At 38.1% G+C, this 18,724-nt stretch overlaps 1 protein-coding gene across 3 annotated transcripts in view; it reads left to right on the forward strand.

The window, feature by feature from the left end:
- Window positions 1-18,724, forward strand: part of LOC133656294 (protein TANC2-like) — a 132,685-nt gene that overhangs the window by 90,063 nt on the left and 23,898 nt on the right. For all 3 annotated transcript variants that reach the window (XM_062057302.1, XM_062057303.1, XM_062057304.1), the window contains 7 exons: window positions 20-144; window positions 4,829-5,060; window positions 8,364-8,812; window positions 13,581-13,748; window positions 13,811-13,971; window positions 17,646-17,754; window positions 17,819-17,941. In XM_062057302.1, coding sequence (XP_061913286.1) covers window positions 20-144; window positions 4,829-5,060; window positions 8,364-8,812; window positions 13,581-13,748; window positions 13,811-13,971; window positions 17,646-17,754; window positions 17,819-17,941 — 1,367 coding nt within the window. The remainder of the gene's footprint in view (window positions 1-19; window positions 145-4,828; window positions 5,061-8,363; window positions 8,813-13,580; window positions 13,749-13,810; window positions 13,972-17,645; window positions 17,755-17,818; window positions 17,942-18,724) is intronic.

Here is an 18,724-nt window from a genome sequence, read left to right on the forward strand (position 1 = left end):
ACGAGTGTGTCCTGTTCAGATGGGGAGGGGCTCCCACTCAGCCAGCCCCAGCCCGCACACGGCACCCTGGGGGGGGGCAGCTGCCCCGGCACCCCCGAGATGAGACGCCGTCAGGAGGAGTCCATGAGGAGGCTGGCCTCTCAGGTACGCTCGTCTGTGGAACGCTCGCTCTCCCTGACCACCTGAGGGCACCACAGACTGTGGATGCTTTTAAAAAAAGGCTTAAAAACCCTTCTTTTTAAAAAAGCCTTTTTTAAAATTTATATATGCATACTAGTTTTAGCTATTTGGCTGTTCTAGTTTTTATTAGGGACCGAATGTCCCTTTGGGACAGAGGACCCTATTGAATTTCTAACGTTTTTCTTTATTATTATACCGCCGCCTCTTTGAGCTGTAATTTGACCCCTTTAACATGCTTCAAAACTCACCAAACTGGACACACACATCAGGACTGGCGAAAATTGCGATCTAATCAAAAAATAAAAAATCAACAGGAAGTTGGCAATTCCCCCTTCAAAACAAAAGTTTTGTAAAAACAGTCACTTTTGCCTCTTTGAGCTGTAATTTGACCCCCTTTAACATGCTTCAAAACTCACCAAACTGGACACACACATCAGGACTGGCGAAAATTGCGATCTAATCAACAACAACAAAAAAAAAAACTCAAAATTGCGCTCTGGCGCCCCCTAGGAAGAAAACACAGACAAAACTGCCTGTAAATCCCACTAGGAATGTCGGAGAGACATGAAACAAAAACCTCTATGTAGGTCTCACTTAGACCTAGATTTCATACACTGACATCCTTCAGCAAAAATCAACAGGAAGTTGGCAATTCCCCCTTCAAAACAAAAGTTTAATAAAGTCACCTTTGCCTCTTTGAGCTGTAATTTGAGCCCCTTTAACATGCTTCAAAACTCACCAAATTGGACACACACATCAGGACTGGCGAAAATTGTGATCTAATCAAAGAACCAAACCCCAAAACTCAAAATTGCGCTCTAGCGCCCCCTAGGAAGAAAACACAGACAAAAGTGCCTCTAACTTCCAGTAGGAATGTCGTAGAGACATGAAACAAAAACCTCTATGTAGGTCTCACTTAGACCTACATTTCATATCTTGACAACCCCCAGCAAAAATCTACAGGAAGTTTGCAATTCCCCCTTCAAAATAAAAGTTGGGTCAAAACAGTCACCTTTTTTAAAACATTATCTCCGCTGAGCGCGTTTGTCGTGTCGGCTTCAATTAACTAGCACAGGAGAGAGTTTGAACCCTTCTGATTAAAAGTTGATGAAAGAGTTTTAATTACTGCTCTGGTTTGGATTTTATGTGCCGTCAAAGTCGGTCCCGTCCATCGCTGCTTGCAGCTTTAATTTTTATTTATTTTGTATTATCTTTTTATTTTTATTTGTATTTATTTTCTTTTTTTAATACACTGTAGCACTTTGAAGTTGTCCACTCAACGTAAAGTGCTTTTTACAAATAAAATCTATTATTATTATTATTATTATTATTATTAATCAAACTGATCGATAGTGCTGTCGATTGATGGATGGATGATGAACACATTTGAGGCGGGGTCGCGGGCGCAGCAGCCTAAGCAGAGAAGCCCAGACATCCCTCTCCCCGATGAACACAGTGCATGGATAAATAACATTTGTGTGATTACTCTTTGATTGTTTATTAGAATCAGTAATTGGTGCGTTAAATGGTGGACGGATTGATTGATTAGGGTGAAGGGCTCGATGATTGGATCAATATGTGGCTGGATCAATACATCTATTGTATGGATAGACTGGTGATTGATAAATAAACAGATGGATCAAGCAAGTCAAAATTTTACAAAAAAAAATGAACATTTGTGCAATATTATGATAAAAGTTGCAATTTTACTCAATAACAGTCGCAATTTTACAAGAAAAAGCTTAAAATGTTGGCAATTTTATAAAAAGAGTCTTAATTGTGCCCGACGAAAATCACAATTTTATAAGAAAACGTTACAATTTTGGCAATATTAAAATAATAATCTGAATTTAACTTGGCAAAAAATCATCGTTTTTACTCCAAAAATGTCACTATTTTACAAGAAAACAACCAAAAAAATTGGCAGAATTTTATAGGACAAATGTCACCATTTTGCATGAAAAAGTCATCATTTTACAACAAAAAAGTCCTAATTTTACAACAAAAAAGTCCTAATTTTGACGAGAAAATATTGCAATATTTACAGAAACAGAAAGAATGTTAGGAATTGTTCCCAATTTTATAAAAAAAAAAAAAAAAAAGTCGACACATTGTGAGAAAAATAATGCTTTTTTATTTTTTGTAATTGGTTTTTAATCTTCATTATTTACTCCAAGTTATTACAGTATGTCTCTATATACATATTTGTTTATTTGAAATGTTTATTTATTTTTATACATTTTGGCCAAAGGGGGCGCATTTCAACTTCTTACACACACTTGTTATTTCATATGTTGACCAAGAGGAGGAGCACTTCAAATTTTTACACACACACTTGTTATTTCATATGTTGACCAAAAGGGGGAGCACTTCAAATTTTTACACACACTTGTTATTTCATATGTTGACCAAAAGGGGGAGCACTTCAAATTTTTACACACACTTGTTATTTCATATGTTGACCAGAGGGGGCGCCCTTTTAAAAGCGACACACAGTCAATGTGAAAAACCCCTCCCTTTTTGGGACCGCCCTCATTTTGATAGATGTCACCCCAAATGAGACATTGTCTATTAGATGCAATGTTATTGATTCATGTCATCACTTGTTCACACCTCCTCATGTGGAAGATACTTTTGTACTTTTTTTTTACTTTTGTATGCTGCTCCCCAAGGGGATGGGACAAATGCAGAGGACACATTTCGCCACATCTAGTGTGTGTGTGACAATCATTGGTACTTTAATCTTTAATCTTTAAACATTAAATCATCAAAAAAATCCTGACTTTGGAGCAATGTTCACGGACTCTAGTATTTGGCTCTCTATTAGATGCAATGTTATTGATTTATGTCATCACTTGTTCACACCTCCTCTTATGGAAGATACTTTTGTACTTTTTTTTTACTTTTGTATGCACATTAAATCATCAAAAAAAAATCCCGACTTTGGAGCAATGTTCACGGACTCTAGTATTTGTCTCTCTATTAGATGCAATGTTATTGATTTATGTCATCACTTGTTCACACCTCCTCACATGGAAGATACTTTTCCTTCTTTGTGTCTCAAGAAGGCTAGAAATCCAAGAACACACACACACACACACACACACACACACACACACACACTGCTGCATTATGCAGATGTGTGTAAAAAAAGCAGCAACAACTTTGCAGTATGAAATATTAATTATTGCAGAATGCCACTTCCCAGCCATCTTGTTAACTCTCTGCATGAATAATTAACATCACTCGCTTTTTCACCCTCTTTGTTGTTGTTGTTGTTTTGTGTTTCACAGCTAGCTCTGATTGCATTGTGGACATTTTCTTTGTCATTTTTTAAATAAATATTCTTTCATCTCCACCTCCTGCCCAGCATAACAACTACACTGTAACATGTATTTGCCATATTCACGTGCCAATGTTGCCAGCGGGGAAACATGGCGACTCGACAGTATCGATTATCGGGTGTGCTTGTCTGGCGGTTGTTGTTTTTTTGTTGCATGGAGTGAGAAGAGAAAGTTGAAATGAAGAAATTATGGGTGAAAGAGGAAAAGTCACCTGGGCTGGTTTTTGTTTTTTTTTCCAAACGGACCTTAGTCAGACCAATGTGGTCTGTAAAATATGCAAGGCAAGACCGCTAATACTACTCCACCTCGCGCTCACCCTTTAGAGCAGTGGTCCCCAACCACCGGTCCGCGGACCGATTGGTACCGGGCCACACAAGAAATAAAAATAAAAAAAATTTAATTTATTTATTTATAAATTATTATTTTTTTTAATGAAATCAACATAAAAAACACAATATATACATTATATATCAATATAGATCAATACAGTCTGCAGTGATACAGTCCGTAAGCACACATGATTGTATTTATTTATGTAAAAAAAAAAAAAAATTATTATTATTATTTTTTTTTTAAATACACCCCCCCCCCCCACCCCCCACCGGTCCGTGGGACAAATTTTCAACCATTGACCGGATACTACACCACCTCGCGCTCACCCTTTAGAGCAGTGGTCTCCAACCACCGGGCCGCACAAGAAACTAAAAAAAATATATATACTGTTTATATATATATTTTTTATTTTTATGAAATCAACATAAAAAACACAATATATACATTATATATCAATATAGATCAATACAGTCTGCAGTGATACAGTCCGTAAGCACACATGATTGTATTTATTTATGTAAAAAAAAAAATTTTTTTTTTTTTTTTTTTTTTTTTTAAATACACCCCACCCCCCACCGGTCCGTGGGACAAATTTTCAAGCGTTGACCGGATACTACACCACCTCGCGCTCACCCTTTAGAGCAGTGGTCCCCAACCACCGGGCCGCGGCCCGGTACCGGTCCGCGGACCAATTGGTACCGGGCCGCACAAGAAATTAAAAAAAATATATATACTGTATATATATATATATATATATATTTTTTTTTTTTTAATGAAATCAACATAAAAAACACAATATATACATTATATATCAATATAGATCAATACAGTCTGCAGTGATACAGTCAATAATTATCGACTGATATCGTGATGCGGTTTTCAGCCGTATCAAAAATGGACTGTTGTTGCGCAATCATGCGGCCATCTTCCTCTGCCCACTTCCTGTTTCTCTGCCTCTCTGTCGCCCCCAGGTGGTGGCCTACCACTACTGCCAGGCGGACAACGCCTACACCTGCCTGGTGCCCGAGTTTGTGCACAACGTGGCGGCGCTGCTGTGCCGCTCGCCACACCTGGCGGCCTACAGGGAGCAGATGTTGCGGGAGCCACACCTCCAGAGCATCCTCAGCCTGCGCTCCTGCGTCCAGGACCCTCTGGCGTCCTTCAGGCGGGGCGTGCTGGAGCCCCTGGACGCCCTTTACAAAGGTACCGGCGCCATACTTTCACGCGGGGGGGATAGAGATGTGTGGTATCGACGATATCGCTACGACGGCACGCTATGATGTCATTGTTGTGTCATGTTATGTCATGTATGATACCAAGTTACGACACGACATCATGCTATGATGTCATGCTATGATGTCATTGTTGTGTCATGTTATGTCATGTATGATACCAAGTTACGACATCATGCTAGGATGTCATGCTATGATGTCATTGTTGTGTCATGTTATGTCATGTATGATACCAAGTTACCACATCATGCTAGGATGTCATGCTATGATGTCATTGTTGTGTCATGTTATGTCATGTATGATACCAAGTTACGACATCATGCTAGGATGTCACGCTATGATATCATTGTTGTGTCATGTTATGTCATGTATGCTACCAAGTTACGACACAACATCATGCTATGATTTCATGCTAAGATGTCATTGTTATGTCATGTATGGTACCAAGTTACGACATGACATCATGCTATGATGTCATTGTTATGTCATGTATGGTACCAAGTTACGACACGACATCATGCTATGATGTCATGCTATGATGTCATTGTTATGTCATGTATGGTACCAAGTTACGACACGACATCATGCTATGCTGTCATGCTATGATGTCATTGTTGTGTCATGTTATGTCATGTATGATACCAAGTTACGACACAACATCATGCTATGATGTCATGCTAAGATGTCATTGTTATGTCATGTATGGTACCAAGTTACGACACGACATCATGCTATGATGTCATGCTATGATGTCATTGTTATGTCATGTATGGTACCAAGTTACGACACGACATCATGCTATGATGTCATGCTATGATGTCATTGTTGTGTCATGTTATGTCATGTATGATACCAAGTTACGACATCATGCTATGATGTCACGCTATGATGTCATGTTATGTCATGTATGCTACCAAGTTACGACATCACACTAGGATGTCATGCTGTGATGTCATTGTTATGTCATGTATGGTACCAAGTTACGACACGACATCATGCTATGATGTCATGCTATGATGTCATTGTTATGTCATGTATGGTACCAAGTTGCGACACAACATCATGCTAGGATGTCATGCTATGATGCCACTGTTGTGTCATGTTATGTCATGTATGATACCAAGTTACGACATCATGCTATGATGTCACGCTATGATGTCATGTTATGTCATGTATGCTACCAAGTTACGACATCACACTAGGATGTCATGCTGTGATGTCATTGTTATGTCATGTATGGTACCAAGTTACGACACGACATCATGCTATGATGTCATGCTATGATGTCATTGTTATGTCATGTATGGTACCAAGTTACGACACAACATCATGCTAGGATGTCATGCTATGATGCCACTGTTGTGTCATGTTATGTCATGTATGCTACCACGCTATGATGTCATTGTTGTGTCATGTTATGTCATGTATGGTACCAAGCTACGATGTCATCCTACGACGTCATGCTATGATGTCACGCTATGATGTCACGCTACAGTGTGATGATACAGTGTGACGATACGATATTATGCTAAATCCCGCTACGATACGCTACTATGTTGTCATGCTACGGTATTGTGCTACAGTGTCACATCAAGGCGTTACGCAATAGTGTCGGTGTACGATGTTGTGTTGCGATGTCGCGCTCCGATGTCACGCTACAGTGACGGTGTACGATGTTGTGTTACAATGTCACGTCATGATGTCACGCTGTAGTGTCACTGTATGATGTCGTGCTCCGATGTCGCGCTATGATGTCATGCTATAGTATCGTGGTACGATGTTGTGCTACAATGTCAAGCTATAATATCGTGGTACGATGTCACGCTACGATGTTACGCTACGATGTTACGCTATGTCACACATACGATGTCACGCTTGTCAAGCTACGATGTCACGCTATAGTGTCGAGCTACAATGTTATGCTACGATGTTATGCTCTGTCACTCTACGATGTTACGCGATGATGTCACACTACGATGTCACGCTCGTTGAGCTACTATGTCACGCTATAGTGTCGAGCTACAATGTTATGCTATGTCACACTACGATGTTACGCGATGATGTCACACTACAATGTCCCACTTGTTGAGCTACGATGTCACGCTATAGTGTTGAGCCAAAATGTTATGCTATGTCACACTACGATGTTACGCGATGATGTTACACTACGATGTCACGCTTTTTGAGCTACGATGTCACGCTATAGTGTTGAGCCAAAATGTTATGCTATGTCACACTACGATGTTACGCGATGATGTTACACTACGATGTCACGCTTTTTGAGCTACGATGTCACGCTATAGTGTTGAGCTACAATGTTATGCTATGTCACACTACGATGTTAAGCGATGATGTCACACTACGATGTCACGCTTGTTGAGCTACGATGTCACGCTATAGTGTTGAGCTACAATGTTATGCTACGATGTTATGCTATGTCACACTACGATGATGTCACTACGATGTCACGCTTGTTGAGCTACGATGTCACGCTATAGTGTCGAGCTACAATGTTACGCTGCGATGTTACGCTACGTCACACTACGATGTTACGCGATGATGTCACACTACGATGTCACGCTATAGTGTCGAGCTACAATGTTACGCTGCGATGTTACGCTACGTCACACTACGATGTTACGCGATGATGTCACACTATGATGTCACGCTATAGTGTCGAGCTACAATGTTACACTACGATGTTATGCTACGTCACACTAGGATGTTAAGCGATGATGTCACACTACGATGTCACGCTTGTTGAGCTACGATGTCACGCTATAGTGTTGAGCTACGATGTTATGCTCTATCACACTACGATATTACACGATGATGTCACACTACGATGTCACGCTTGTCGAGCTACGATGTCACGCTATAGTGTCGAGCTACAATGTTATGCTACGATGTTATGCTATGTCACACTACGATGTTACGCTATGATGTCCCACTACGATGTCACGCTATAGTGTCGAGCTACAATGTTACGCTACGATGTTATGCTACGTCACACTAGGATGATAAGCGATGATGTCACACTACGATGTCACGCTATAGTGTCGAGCTACAATGTTACGCTACGATGTTATGCTACGTCACACTACGATGTTAAGCGATGATGTCACACTACGATGTCACGCTTGTTGAGCTACGATGTCACGCTATAGTGTCGAGCTACGATGTTATGCTATGTCACACTACGATGTTACGTGATGATGTCACGCGGAGGGTGGGGATATAGATGTGTGGTATCGACGATATCGCTGCTCCGCAGAGAGGAAGATCGACTCGGAGGAGGACCTCATCGTCCTCATCGACGGTCTGAACGAGGCCGAGTTCCACAAGCCGGACTACGGCGACACCATCGTCTCCTTCCTCTGCAAAACCATCAACAAGTTCCCCCCTTGGCTGAAGCTGGTGGTGACGGTCAGAACCACCTTGGAGGAGATCGCCGGCCCGCTGCCGTTCCACCGCATCTCCCTGGACAGCCTGGAGGAGAACGACGCCATGGACCAGGACCTGCAGGGCTACATCCTGCACCGCATCCACAGCAGCCCCGAGATCCAGAACAACATCTCGCTCAACGGCAAGATGGACAACACCACCTTCGGCAAGCTCAGCGGCCACCTGAAGGCCCTCAGCCAGGGCTCCTACCTGTACCTCAAGCTGACCTTTGACCTCATCGAGAAGGGCTACCTGGTCCTCAAGAGCTCCAGCTACAAGGTGACCACGGCTTTGCTGACTCAACACTTTATAGTATTCACATTCAAATCGCATTTCATTTTAGGTGGATTCATTTTCAACAATAACACATTTTAGAAGTTATATTTTTGAAGAGATGTTTTTTAGGCCGTCTGTGTGAAGTTGGTCCCCTTTTCATCGCCAACTGGGGTCGTCCCCATACACATGTTTTGGTACCGGTACCAAAATGTATTTTGATACTTTTCGACACTTTTCTAAATAAAGGGGACCACAAAAAAATTTTCTTTTTTATAACAAAAAAAAATGTTAATGTACATGAAGCATATGTTTATTATTGTCATTTAGTCCTTCAATAAAATAGTCAACTTGTCTTTTAGTAGGAAGTAAACAAACAAAGACTCCTAATTAGTCTATGCAGTAACATATTGTGTCATTTATACACCTATTATTTTGTACACATTATGAGGGACAAACTGTAAAAATGTGATTATTAATCTACATGTTCATTTACTGTTAATATCTGCTTATTTTCTGTTTGAACATGTTCTATCTACACTTCTGTTCAAATGTAATAATCACTTTTTCTTCTCTTCTTTGATACTTGACATTAGTTTTGGATAGGGATGTCCGATAATATCGGTCTGCCGATATTATCGGCCGATAAATGCGTTAAAATGTAATATCGGAAATTATCGGTATCGGTTTTTTATTATCAGTATCGTATTTTTATTTTTTTTTTTATTAAATCCACATAAAAAACACAAGATACACTTACAATTAGTGCACCAACCCAAAAAACCTCCCTCCCCCATTTACACTCATTCACACAAAAGGGTTGTTTCTTTCTGTTATTAATATTCTGCTTCCTACATTATATATCAATATATATCAATACAGTCTGCAAGGGATACAGTCCGTAAGCACACATGATTGTGCGTGCTCCTGGTCCACTAATAGTACTAACCTTTAACACTTCATTTTACTCATTTTCATTCATTACTAGTTTCTATGTAACTGTTTTTATATTGTTGTACTTTCTTTTTTATTCAAGAAAATGTTTTTAATTTATTTATCTTATTTTACTAATTTTTTTAAAAAGTACCTTATCTTCACCATACCTGGTTGTCCAAATTAGACATAATAATGTGTTAATTCCACGACTGTATATATCGGTTGATATCGGTATCGGTTGATATCGGTATCGGTAATTAAAGAGTTGGACAATATCGGAATATCGGATATCGGCAAAAAGCCATTATCGGACATCCCTAATAATAAGTTTGAAGAAATATTTCACAAATATTCTTCGTCGAAAAAACAGAAGCTAAAACGAAGAATTAAATTAAAATGTATTTATTATTCTTTACAATAAAAAAAATCAATTTACTTGAACATTGATTTAAATTGTCAGGAAAGAAGAGGAAGGAATTTAAAAGGTAAAAAGGTATATGTGTTTAAAAATCCTAAAATCACTTTTAAGTAGAGATGTCCGATATTATCGGTCGATAAATGCGTTAAAATGTAATATCGGAAATTATCGGTATCTGGTTTTTTATTATCAGTATCGTTTTTTTTTTGTTTTTTTGTTTTTGTTTGTTTTTTTAATTAAATCCACATAAAAAACACAAGATACACTTACAATTAGTGCACCAAGCCAAAAAACCTCCCTCCCCCATTCACACTCATTCACACAAAAGGGTTGTTTCTTTCTGTTATTAATATTCTGCTTCCTACATTATATATCAATATATATCAATACAGTCTGCAAGGGATACAGTCCGTAAGCACACATGATTGTGCGTGCTGCTGCTCCACTAATAGTACTAACCTTTAACAGTTAATTTGACAAATTTTCATTAATTACTAGTTTCTTTGTAACTGTTTTTATATTGTTTTACTTTCTTTTTTATTCAAGAAAATGTTTTTAATTTATTTATCTTATTTTATTTGATAGATTTTTTTAAAAAGTACCTTATCTTCACCATACCTGGTTGTCCAAATTAGGCATAATAATGTGTTAATTCCACGACTGTATATATCGGCTGATATCGGTATCGGTTGATATCGGTATCGGTAATTAAAGAGTTGGACAATATCGGCATATCGGATATCGCCAAAAAGCCATTATCGGACATCCTTAGTTTTGGATGATACCACACATTTGGCTATCGATCCGATACCAAGTAGTTACAGAATCATACATTGGTCATATTCAAAGTCCTCATGTGTCCAGGGACGTATTTACTGACTTTATAAACATAATATGCTTTTTTTTTTTTAAAAGGAAAAAAGATTTTGTGATGCTAAAAAATATCAATGTAACGCCGGTTAGCTATTGTATCCTCTTACGGTGTGTAGCGAAGCATATTTAGCTATTCCTCGCCCTGTAAAAAAAGTCATAAAATATAAAATATTACGATAAACGGAAGAACGGTGTCAGGTTCAAACACTGATGACATCTATTAAACAAGACAAGAGGCAAAGAATTCAACAGAGACAGAATTCAATTTGGACTCCATATATTGAGGAGAGTCGCCCGGACATTGTATCCGTCTACAACCTCCAGCACGCTCTGCCCAAAGATTGCACTCCTCCTTCTTTATTTGACTTTCAGAGGGAAGTGGGTCGTAAACAGCGTTGCCTTTGGTTACCGAACGGTTCGAAAGAAGAGGTCGTAAAATAGTTCAAAAAGGGTTCGTAAAATACTTCAAAAAGAGTTCGTCTGGAAATTGGGCAGATCCTGTCATCTCTCCGCTCTGAACTGTTGATTACCATACATGAGAGAACACAGGAACGCCATCCCCTACACAGTGGAGTTTTACGAGCCTTACTCTTGGTAGGTTTCAAAAGACAACCTTTTGTTGTCTTGTCAGGAACACAATGTAATACAAAGTTTTTGTGATAATTTAGAAACAATTATTCGAACAAACAGTACCACTGTTTTTTTACAGTTAAAAAAAATGGCAAATTAGTCGCCAGAATTTTCATGTAAAAATGACAGTGTTTTGTTTTTTTACTACATATTAATAAGCAGGGTAAGTGGAAAAAAAGTACTTTTTTTTTTTTTTTTTTTTTTTTTTTTTGAGCCGCTAGGTTTTTGTTTTTTTTTACCATAAAAAAAACAGTGTTGCCGTTTTTCCCTTTACAGTAATACACCATAAAAACAAAAACAAAAACTAAATTGTATGGTAAAAAAAACAACAACAAAAACAACTCAGGTACCAAAAGCTTATTTTTTCTTTTCAATTTACATTAATACAATGAAAAAAAATCACTGTAAATTGTACTATCAAATCTATTGTTGGTTCTACAATTTGATGGATAACTTGCTCTGAAATCATAAGTCAAACAGATAGCAGTGTTTCCCAACACATTCATTTATTTGTGGCGGCCCGCCACGAAAGAATTAAGGTCGCACAAAAAAAATAATAAAAAAAAAAAAAATTATTTTGTTTATTTTTTTATTTTTTTATTTATTTTTTATTTTTTTGTGTCCTGTCCAGCTTCTCAGGCAAATCATATAGTTGATGTAGATGCCCATATAGGCTGTTCAGATTTACTTTACAAAAGAGAAGTGTAGGATACTTCTCTTGTTGCCTTATTTGTATTTGACCACTACTGTTTTCTGTTTATTTGTTACTGACTGTGGCAGGACACCTCTGCCTCTGTTTCACTTTATGTTGCTGGTAAATAATATGCTTGTAGTAGTAGGCTAAAGTTAAATGATTTAGTATGCACTAATTAAAGGGGCAGAGCTTTAAGAGACATTTTAGCTTTTATATTTTTATAAGATATATTTTTTGTAAGAACCACAATTAATAAATATATTTCAGTGAATAACTTATTGTTCAAATCTGTATATAAATATGTACATAAAGTGTTGTAGTTATATTGTAAAATGGATGGACGTTTAAAACAAAACTGTTATTATTAATTAGTAAGTATACATTTTTTGAGCCTTTTTAGAGAAAATCATATCATTGTAGTAAATTATGCAAATTACTCGATGTTATGGTGACGACGCCCATAGCCACGCCCCCACCGCCACAGGTATCTTGGCAGTTTATGGGAAACACTGAATATGATATGATTATTTTAACAAAAACAATCTTTGGAAAGTATAATAATATAATATTTGTTGCATATTGGATAATATTAAAGTTATTATTAAAATGTGTGCAATTTCACGCAGAACATATATTTTTGTGTCAAAATGGAAAGACTAAATGCATTTAGCAATAAAAGATAAGTTACTTTATTGACATATTAATAAATTTGACTCCAGTATCATAAGTCCTCTGAATCAGTGGTCCCCAACCACCGGGCCGCGCAAGAAATTTAATTTAATTTTTTTTTTTTTTTTTTTTTAAATTAAATCAACATAAAAAACACAATATATACATTATATATCAATATAGATCAATACAGTCTGCAGGGATACAGTCCGTAAGCACACATGATTGTATTTCTTTATGAAAAAAAAAAAAAATAAATTTTAAAAAAAATAAAACAATTTTTTTTTTTTTTTTTTTTTTTTTTTAAATTAAATTTCTTGCGCGGCCCGGTTTTCAAGCGTTGACCGGTCCCCTGCTACAAAAAAGTTGGGGACCACTGCTCTGAATGACCAATCATTTGTTGTTGCCGGGCAGATTTGGGAGGGCTCAAACGTGACTGCCCCAAAGGTTAGCTGCACAAAGAGCCACCAGGAGCAGGAAGACCGCACAATTACTCTGTATTGATTATAAAATGGATGCCAGAAGAGGATGGCTAACACAATGTCCTCCCTCAGGTGGTCCCGGTCAACCTGGCGGAGGTCTACCTGCTGCAGTGCAACATGCGCTTCCCCACGCAGTCGTCCTTCGAGCGGGCGCTGCCCCTCCTCAACGTGGCCGTGGCGTCCCTCCACCCGCTGACCGACGAGCAGATCTACCAGGCCATCAACGCCGGCTCGCTGCAGGTACGACGCCCCGCTCGGGGACGCCCGGGGTGTGACGCTAACGCGCTCATGTGGTGACGCAGGGCACGCTGGACTGGGACGACTTCCAGCAGCGCTTGGACAACCTGTCCGTCTTCCTGGTGAAGAGGAGGGACGGCACCCGCATGTTTGTCCACCCGTCCTTCCGGGAGTGGCTGATATGGCGGGAGGAAGGAGAGAAGACCAAGTTCCTGTGTGACCCCAGGTGAGAACACTACTTTATCTTTTTGTGTTAGCTTAGGTCTCCAAACTTGAGTTTAATACGGACTTCATTCAATAGCCCGACTGTTATACCACCATCTATTGGACAATGTAAGAAATTCAGGTCAATGAAATTTAAAACCCTGTAAGACCCAAATATAGAAAAACCTAAAAAAAAAAAGAATATTTGACCTTTTAGATGTTGTCGTAGGAGGCATTTGAACACAACACAAGGGTAGAAAGTATACTATCCATGTATAGAGAAAATACCAGGCAGTGGTGTGGTGGAGGGAATACACCCTGTTTGAGCCCACTGCAACAAGACAGCTATTTTGACTACCACATTCACCCAGTGTTGTATAATTGCAACAATTATGTAACAAGCTCTAAATGAAATTTAATGCATCTGTTCCACAATAACTACATATGTACATGCTCTAGAGCAGGGGTCACCAACCTTTTTGAAACCAAGAGCTACTTCTTGGGTAGTGATTAATGCGAAGGGCTACCAGTTTGATACACACTTCAATAAATTGCCAGAAATAGCCAATTTGCTCAATTTACCTTTAACTCTATGTTATTATTAATAATTAATGATATTTACGCTTAATTGAACGGTTTAAAAGAGGAGAAAACACGAAAAAAAAATGACAATTAAATTTTCAAACGTGGTTTATCTTCAATTTCGACTCTTTAAAATTCAAAATTCGACCGAAAAAAAGAAGAGAAAAACTTAAAAAAAGAATTTATGGAGCATCATTAGTCATTTTTCCTGATTAAGATTAATTTTAGAATTTTGATGACATGTTTTAAATAGTTTAAAATCCAATCTGCACTTTGTTAGAATATATAACAAATTGGACCAAGCTATATTTCTAACAAAGACAAATCATTATTTCTTCTAGATTTTCCAGAACAAAAATTTTAAAAGAAATTCAAAAGACTTTGAAATAAGATTTAAATTTGATTCTACAGATTTTCTACATTTGCCAGAATCATTTTTTGGAATTTTAATCATAATAAGTTTGAACAAATATTTCACAAATATTCTTCGTCGAAAAAACAGAAGCTAAAACGAAGAATTAAATTAAAATGTATTTATTATTCTTTACAATAAAAAAAATTAGGGATGTCCGATAATGGCTTTTTGCCGATATCCGATATTCCGATATTGTCCAACTCTTTAATTACCGATACCGATATCAACCGATATATACAGTCGTGGAATTAACACATTATTATGCCTAATTTGGACAACCAGGTATGGTGAAGATAAGGTACTTTAAAAAAAATAAATAAATAAATAAAATAAGATAAATAAATTAAAAACATTTTCTTGAATAAAAAAGAAAGTACAACAATATAAAAACAGTTACATAGAAACTAGTAATGAATGAAAAGGAGTAAAATTAACTGTTAAAGGTTAGTACTATTAGTGGAGCAGCAGCACGCACAATCATGTGTGCTTACGGACTGTATCCCTTGCAGACTGTATTGATATATATTGATATATAATGTAGGAAGCAGAATATTAATAACAGAAAGAAACAACCCTTTTGTGTGAATGAGTGTTAAAAAAAAAAAAAAAAAAAAAAAAAAACGATACCGATAATAAAAAAAAAACGATACCGATAATTTCCGATATTACATTTTAACGCATTTATCTCTAAAAAAAAAAAATTTACTTGAACATTAATTTAAATTGTCAGGAAAGAAGAGGAAGGAATTTAAAAGGTAAAAAGGTATATGTGTTTAAAAATCCTAAAATCACTTTTAAGGTTGTATTTTTTCCTCTAAAATTGTCTTTCTGAAAGTTATAAGAAGCAAAGTAAAAAAAAATCATGAATTTATTCAAACAAGTGAAGACCAAGTCTTTCAAATATTTTCTTGGATTTTCAAATTCTATTTGAGTTTTGTCTCTCTTAGAATTAAAAATGTCGAGACCAGCTTGCTAGTAAATAAATAACATTTAAAAAATAGAGGCAGCTCACTGGTAAGTGCTGCTATTTGAGCTATTTTTAGAACAGGCCACTCATCTGGTCCTTACGGGCGACCGCGTTGGTGACCCCTGCTCTAGACATTGTCATAACAACCAAAACAAATACAAAAGACATTTTACTTACTTGAATCTGATAAATCCAGTCCAATGAAACAAATAGATGTTGTTCGAAGGAAAACTTGAGAGTTTGTGTGAGTTCATGGCCAGAAGGCGGGACTTGTAAACAAATGTACGATCCAATAGCCTTGTGAGACTGAACAATAGGACCCAATGACTATGTAAAGGTGGTAAAAAAAAATATATATATATTTATATATAACGGATTGTTTTTTAGTATGGTTAAAGGTAACGTTGTAATTTTACAACAAGGGCTGTTACAGGGTTAATTATGCACACAACAGCTACGCAGCAGCTAAGCACACAATAGCACACAAGCTCGACATAAGTCATAACAATTTAACAATATTGCGGTGTAAAACAGCAATCGTGTCAATATAAACAAGTGTCAAATAATGCATATGACTCGCACAGTGGAAAGTATCCAGTAACGAACGTGTCCGCATCATTCAACGCACTGCGCCGTGAGCTTATTATTATCATTTCCCTTGATCGAGCCTTTTCTAGCATTACATGCTACAAAATAATACAAGTTTAGTACAAGTATGTACGACGTGTGTTGATACCGTAAGGCAGTGGTCCCCAACCTTTTTGTAGCTGCGGACCGGTCAACGCTAGAAAATTTAAGAAATACAATCATGTGTGCTTACGGACTGTATACCTGCAGACTGTATTGATCTATATTGACATACACACACACAATATGTATATATTGTGTTTTTTATGTTGATTTAATTTAAAAAAAATATATATATATATATACATATATATATATATATATATATATTTTAATTTGTTTTATTTTTTTATTTTTTTTAATTTCTTGCGCGGCCCGGTACCAATCGGTCCGCGGACCGGTACCGGGCCACGGCCCGGTGGTTGGGGACCACTGATCTAATAGACAATGTCTCATTTGCACCCCTTTTAAAAGTGCTCCCCCTCTGGCCAACATATGAAATAACAAGTGTGTGTCAAAATTTGAAGTGATCCCCCTCTTGTCCACATGTGAAATAACAAGTGTGTGTAAGACATTGAAATAAAAAAAAAACTTTTTTTTTTTTTTTTTTTTTTTTTTCATAAAGAAATATAATCATGTGTGCTTACGGACTGTATCCCTGCAGACTGTATTGATCTATATTGATATATAATGTATATATTGTGTTTTTTATGTTGATTTAATTTAAAAAAAACAAAAAACTTTTTTTTTTAAATTTCTTGTGCGGCCCGGTACCAATCGGTCCGCGGCCCGGTGGTTGGGGACCACTGCCGTAAGGGTTTTGTATCAGTATCGGCCAGTGCTCATGGCTCCGGTATCAGTTTGAAACGGGACACGGCAATAAGAAACTGCACTTCCTGCTTCCTGTCATTGAAATTCCAATTCTTGGAATGAATTTGATGCGTGATTCCGTCCTGCGAGCACGTATTCATTCGGCTTGTTTTCGCTACTTCCTGTCGCTGTAAGCCGTCCCGATACTTTAGTTGATGTCTGTGAATTGATGTCAGACACGTCAGGTGCATGTGGAGGTGTATGAATGTTGTATCTGCCTGCTGTTGGTGTGCAGGAGCGGCCACACCCTGCTGGCCTTCTGGTTCTCCCGGCAGGAGAACAAGCTGAACCGGCAGCAGACCATCGAGCTGGGCCACCACATCCTCAAGGCGCACATCTTCAAGGTAGTGCTGGTGTTCACACACACACACACACACCGCCATGATTGACAGCCTCTGTCTCTTTAAGGGTCTGAGCAAGAAAGTGGGGGTCTCCTCGTCCATCCTGCAAGGTCTGTGGGTGTCCTACAGCTCTGAGGGGCTCTCGGCCGCGCTCTCGTCTCTAAGGAACCTCTACACGCCCAACATCAAGGTGCCCTCATCACCCTGCTTGCATCACACACACTTTTCACCGCTTAACCAAAGAGGCGGAGCTAAACAGTGCAGTGTGTTGATTGGTGGACAGAACATGGTCACTCCCACAATGTCTTTAATTCACTGTCAACTGACACTGTGATGTCATTGTCGTGTCATGTATTCTACCAAGCTACGACGTCACGCTATGATGTCATTGTTGTGTCATCTATGCTACCAAGCTACGACGTCACGCTATGACGTCACATCATGATGTCATTGTGGTGTCATGTATGCTACCAAGCTACAACGTCACGCTATGATGTCACGTCATGATGTCATTGTGGTGTCATGTATGCTACCAAGCTACAATGTCACGCTATGACGTCATTGTTGTGTCATGTATGCTACCAAGCTACAACGTCATGCTATGATGTCACATCATGATGTCATTGTTGTGTCATGTTATGTCATGTATGCTATCAAGCTACAACGTCATGCTATGATGTCACATGATGTCATTGTTGTGTCATGTATGCTTCCAAGCTACGGCGTCACGCTGTGATGTCATTGTTGTGTTATGTTATGTCATGTATGCTACCAAGCTACGATGTCACGCTGTAATGCCACGCTGTGATGTCATTGTTGTGTCATGTTATGCCATGTATGGTAACAAGCTACGGCGTCACGCTATGATGTCACGCTGTGATGTCATTGTTGTGTCATGTTATGTCATGTATGCTACCAAGCTACGACGTCACGCTATGACGTCACATCATGATGTCATTGTGGTGTCATGTAT

This window comes from Entelurus aequoreus, linkage group LG08, assembly GCF_033978785.1.
Source record: "Entelurus aequoreus isolate RoL-2023_Sb linkage group LG08, RoL_Eaeq_v1.1, whole genome shotgun sequence".
Classification (NCBI taxonomy): domain Eukaryota; kingdom Metazoa; phylum Chordata; class Actinopteri; order Syngnathiformes; family Syngnathidae; genus Entelurus; species Entelurus aequoreus.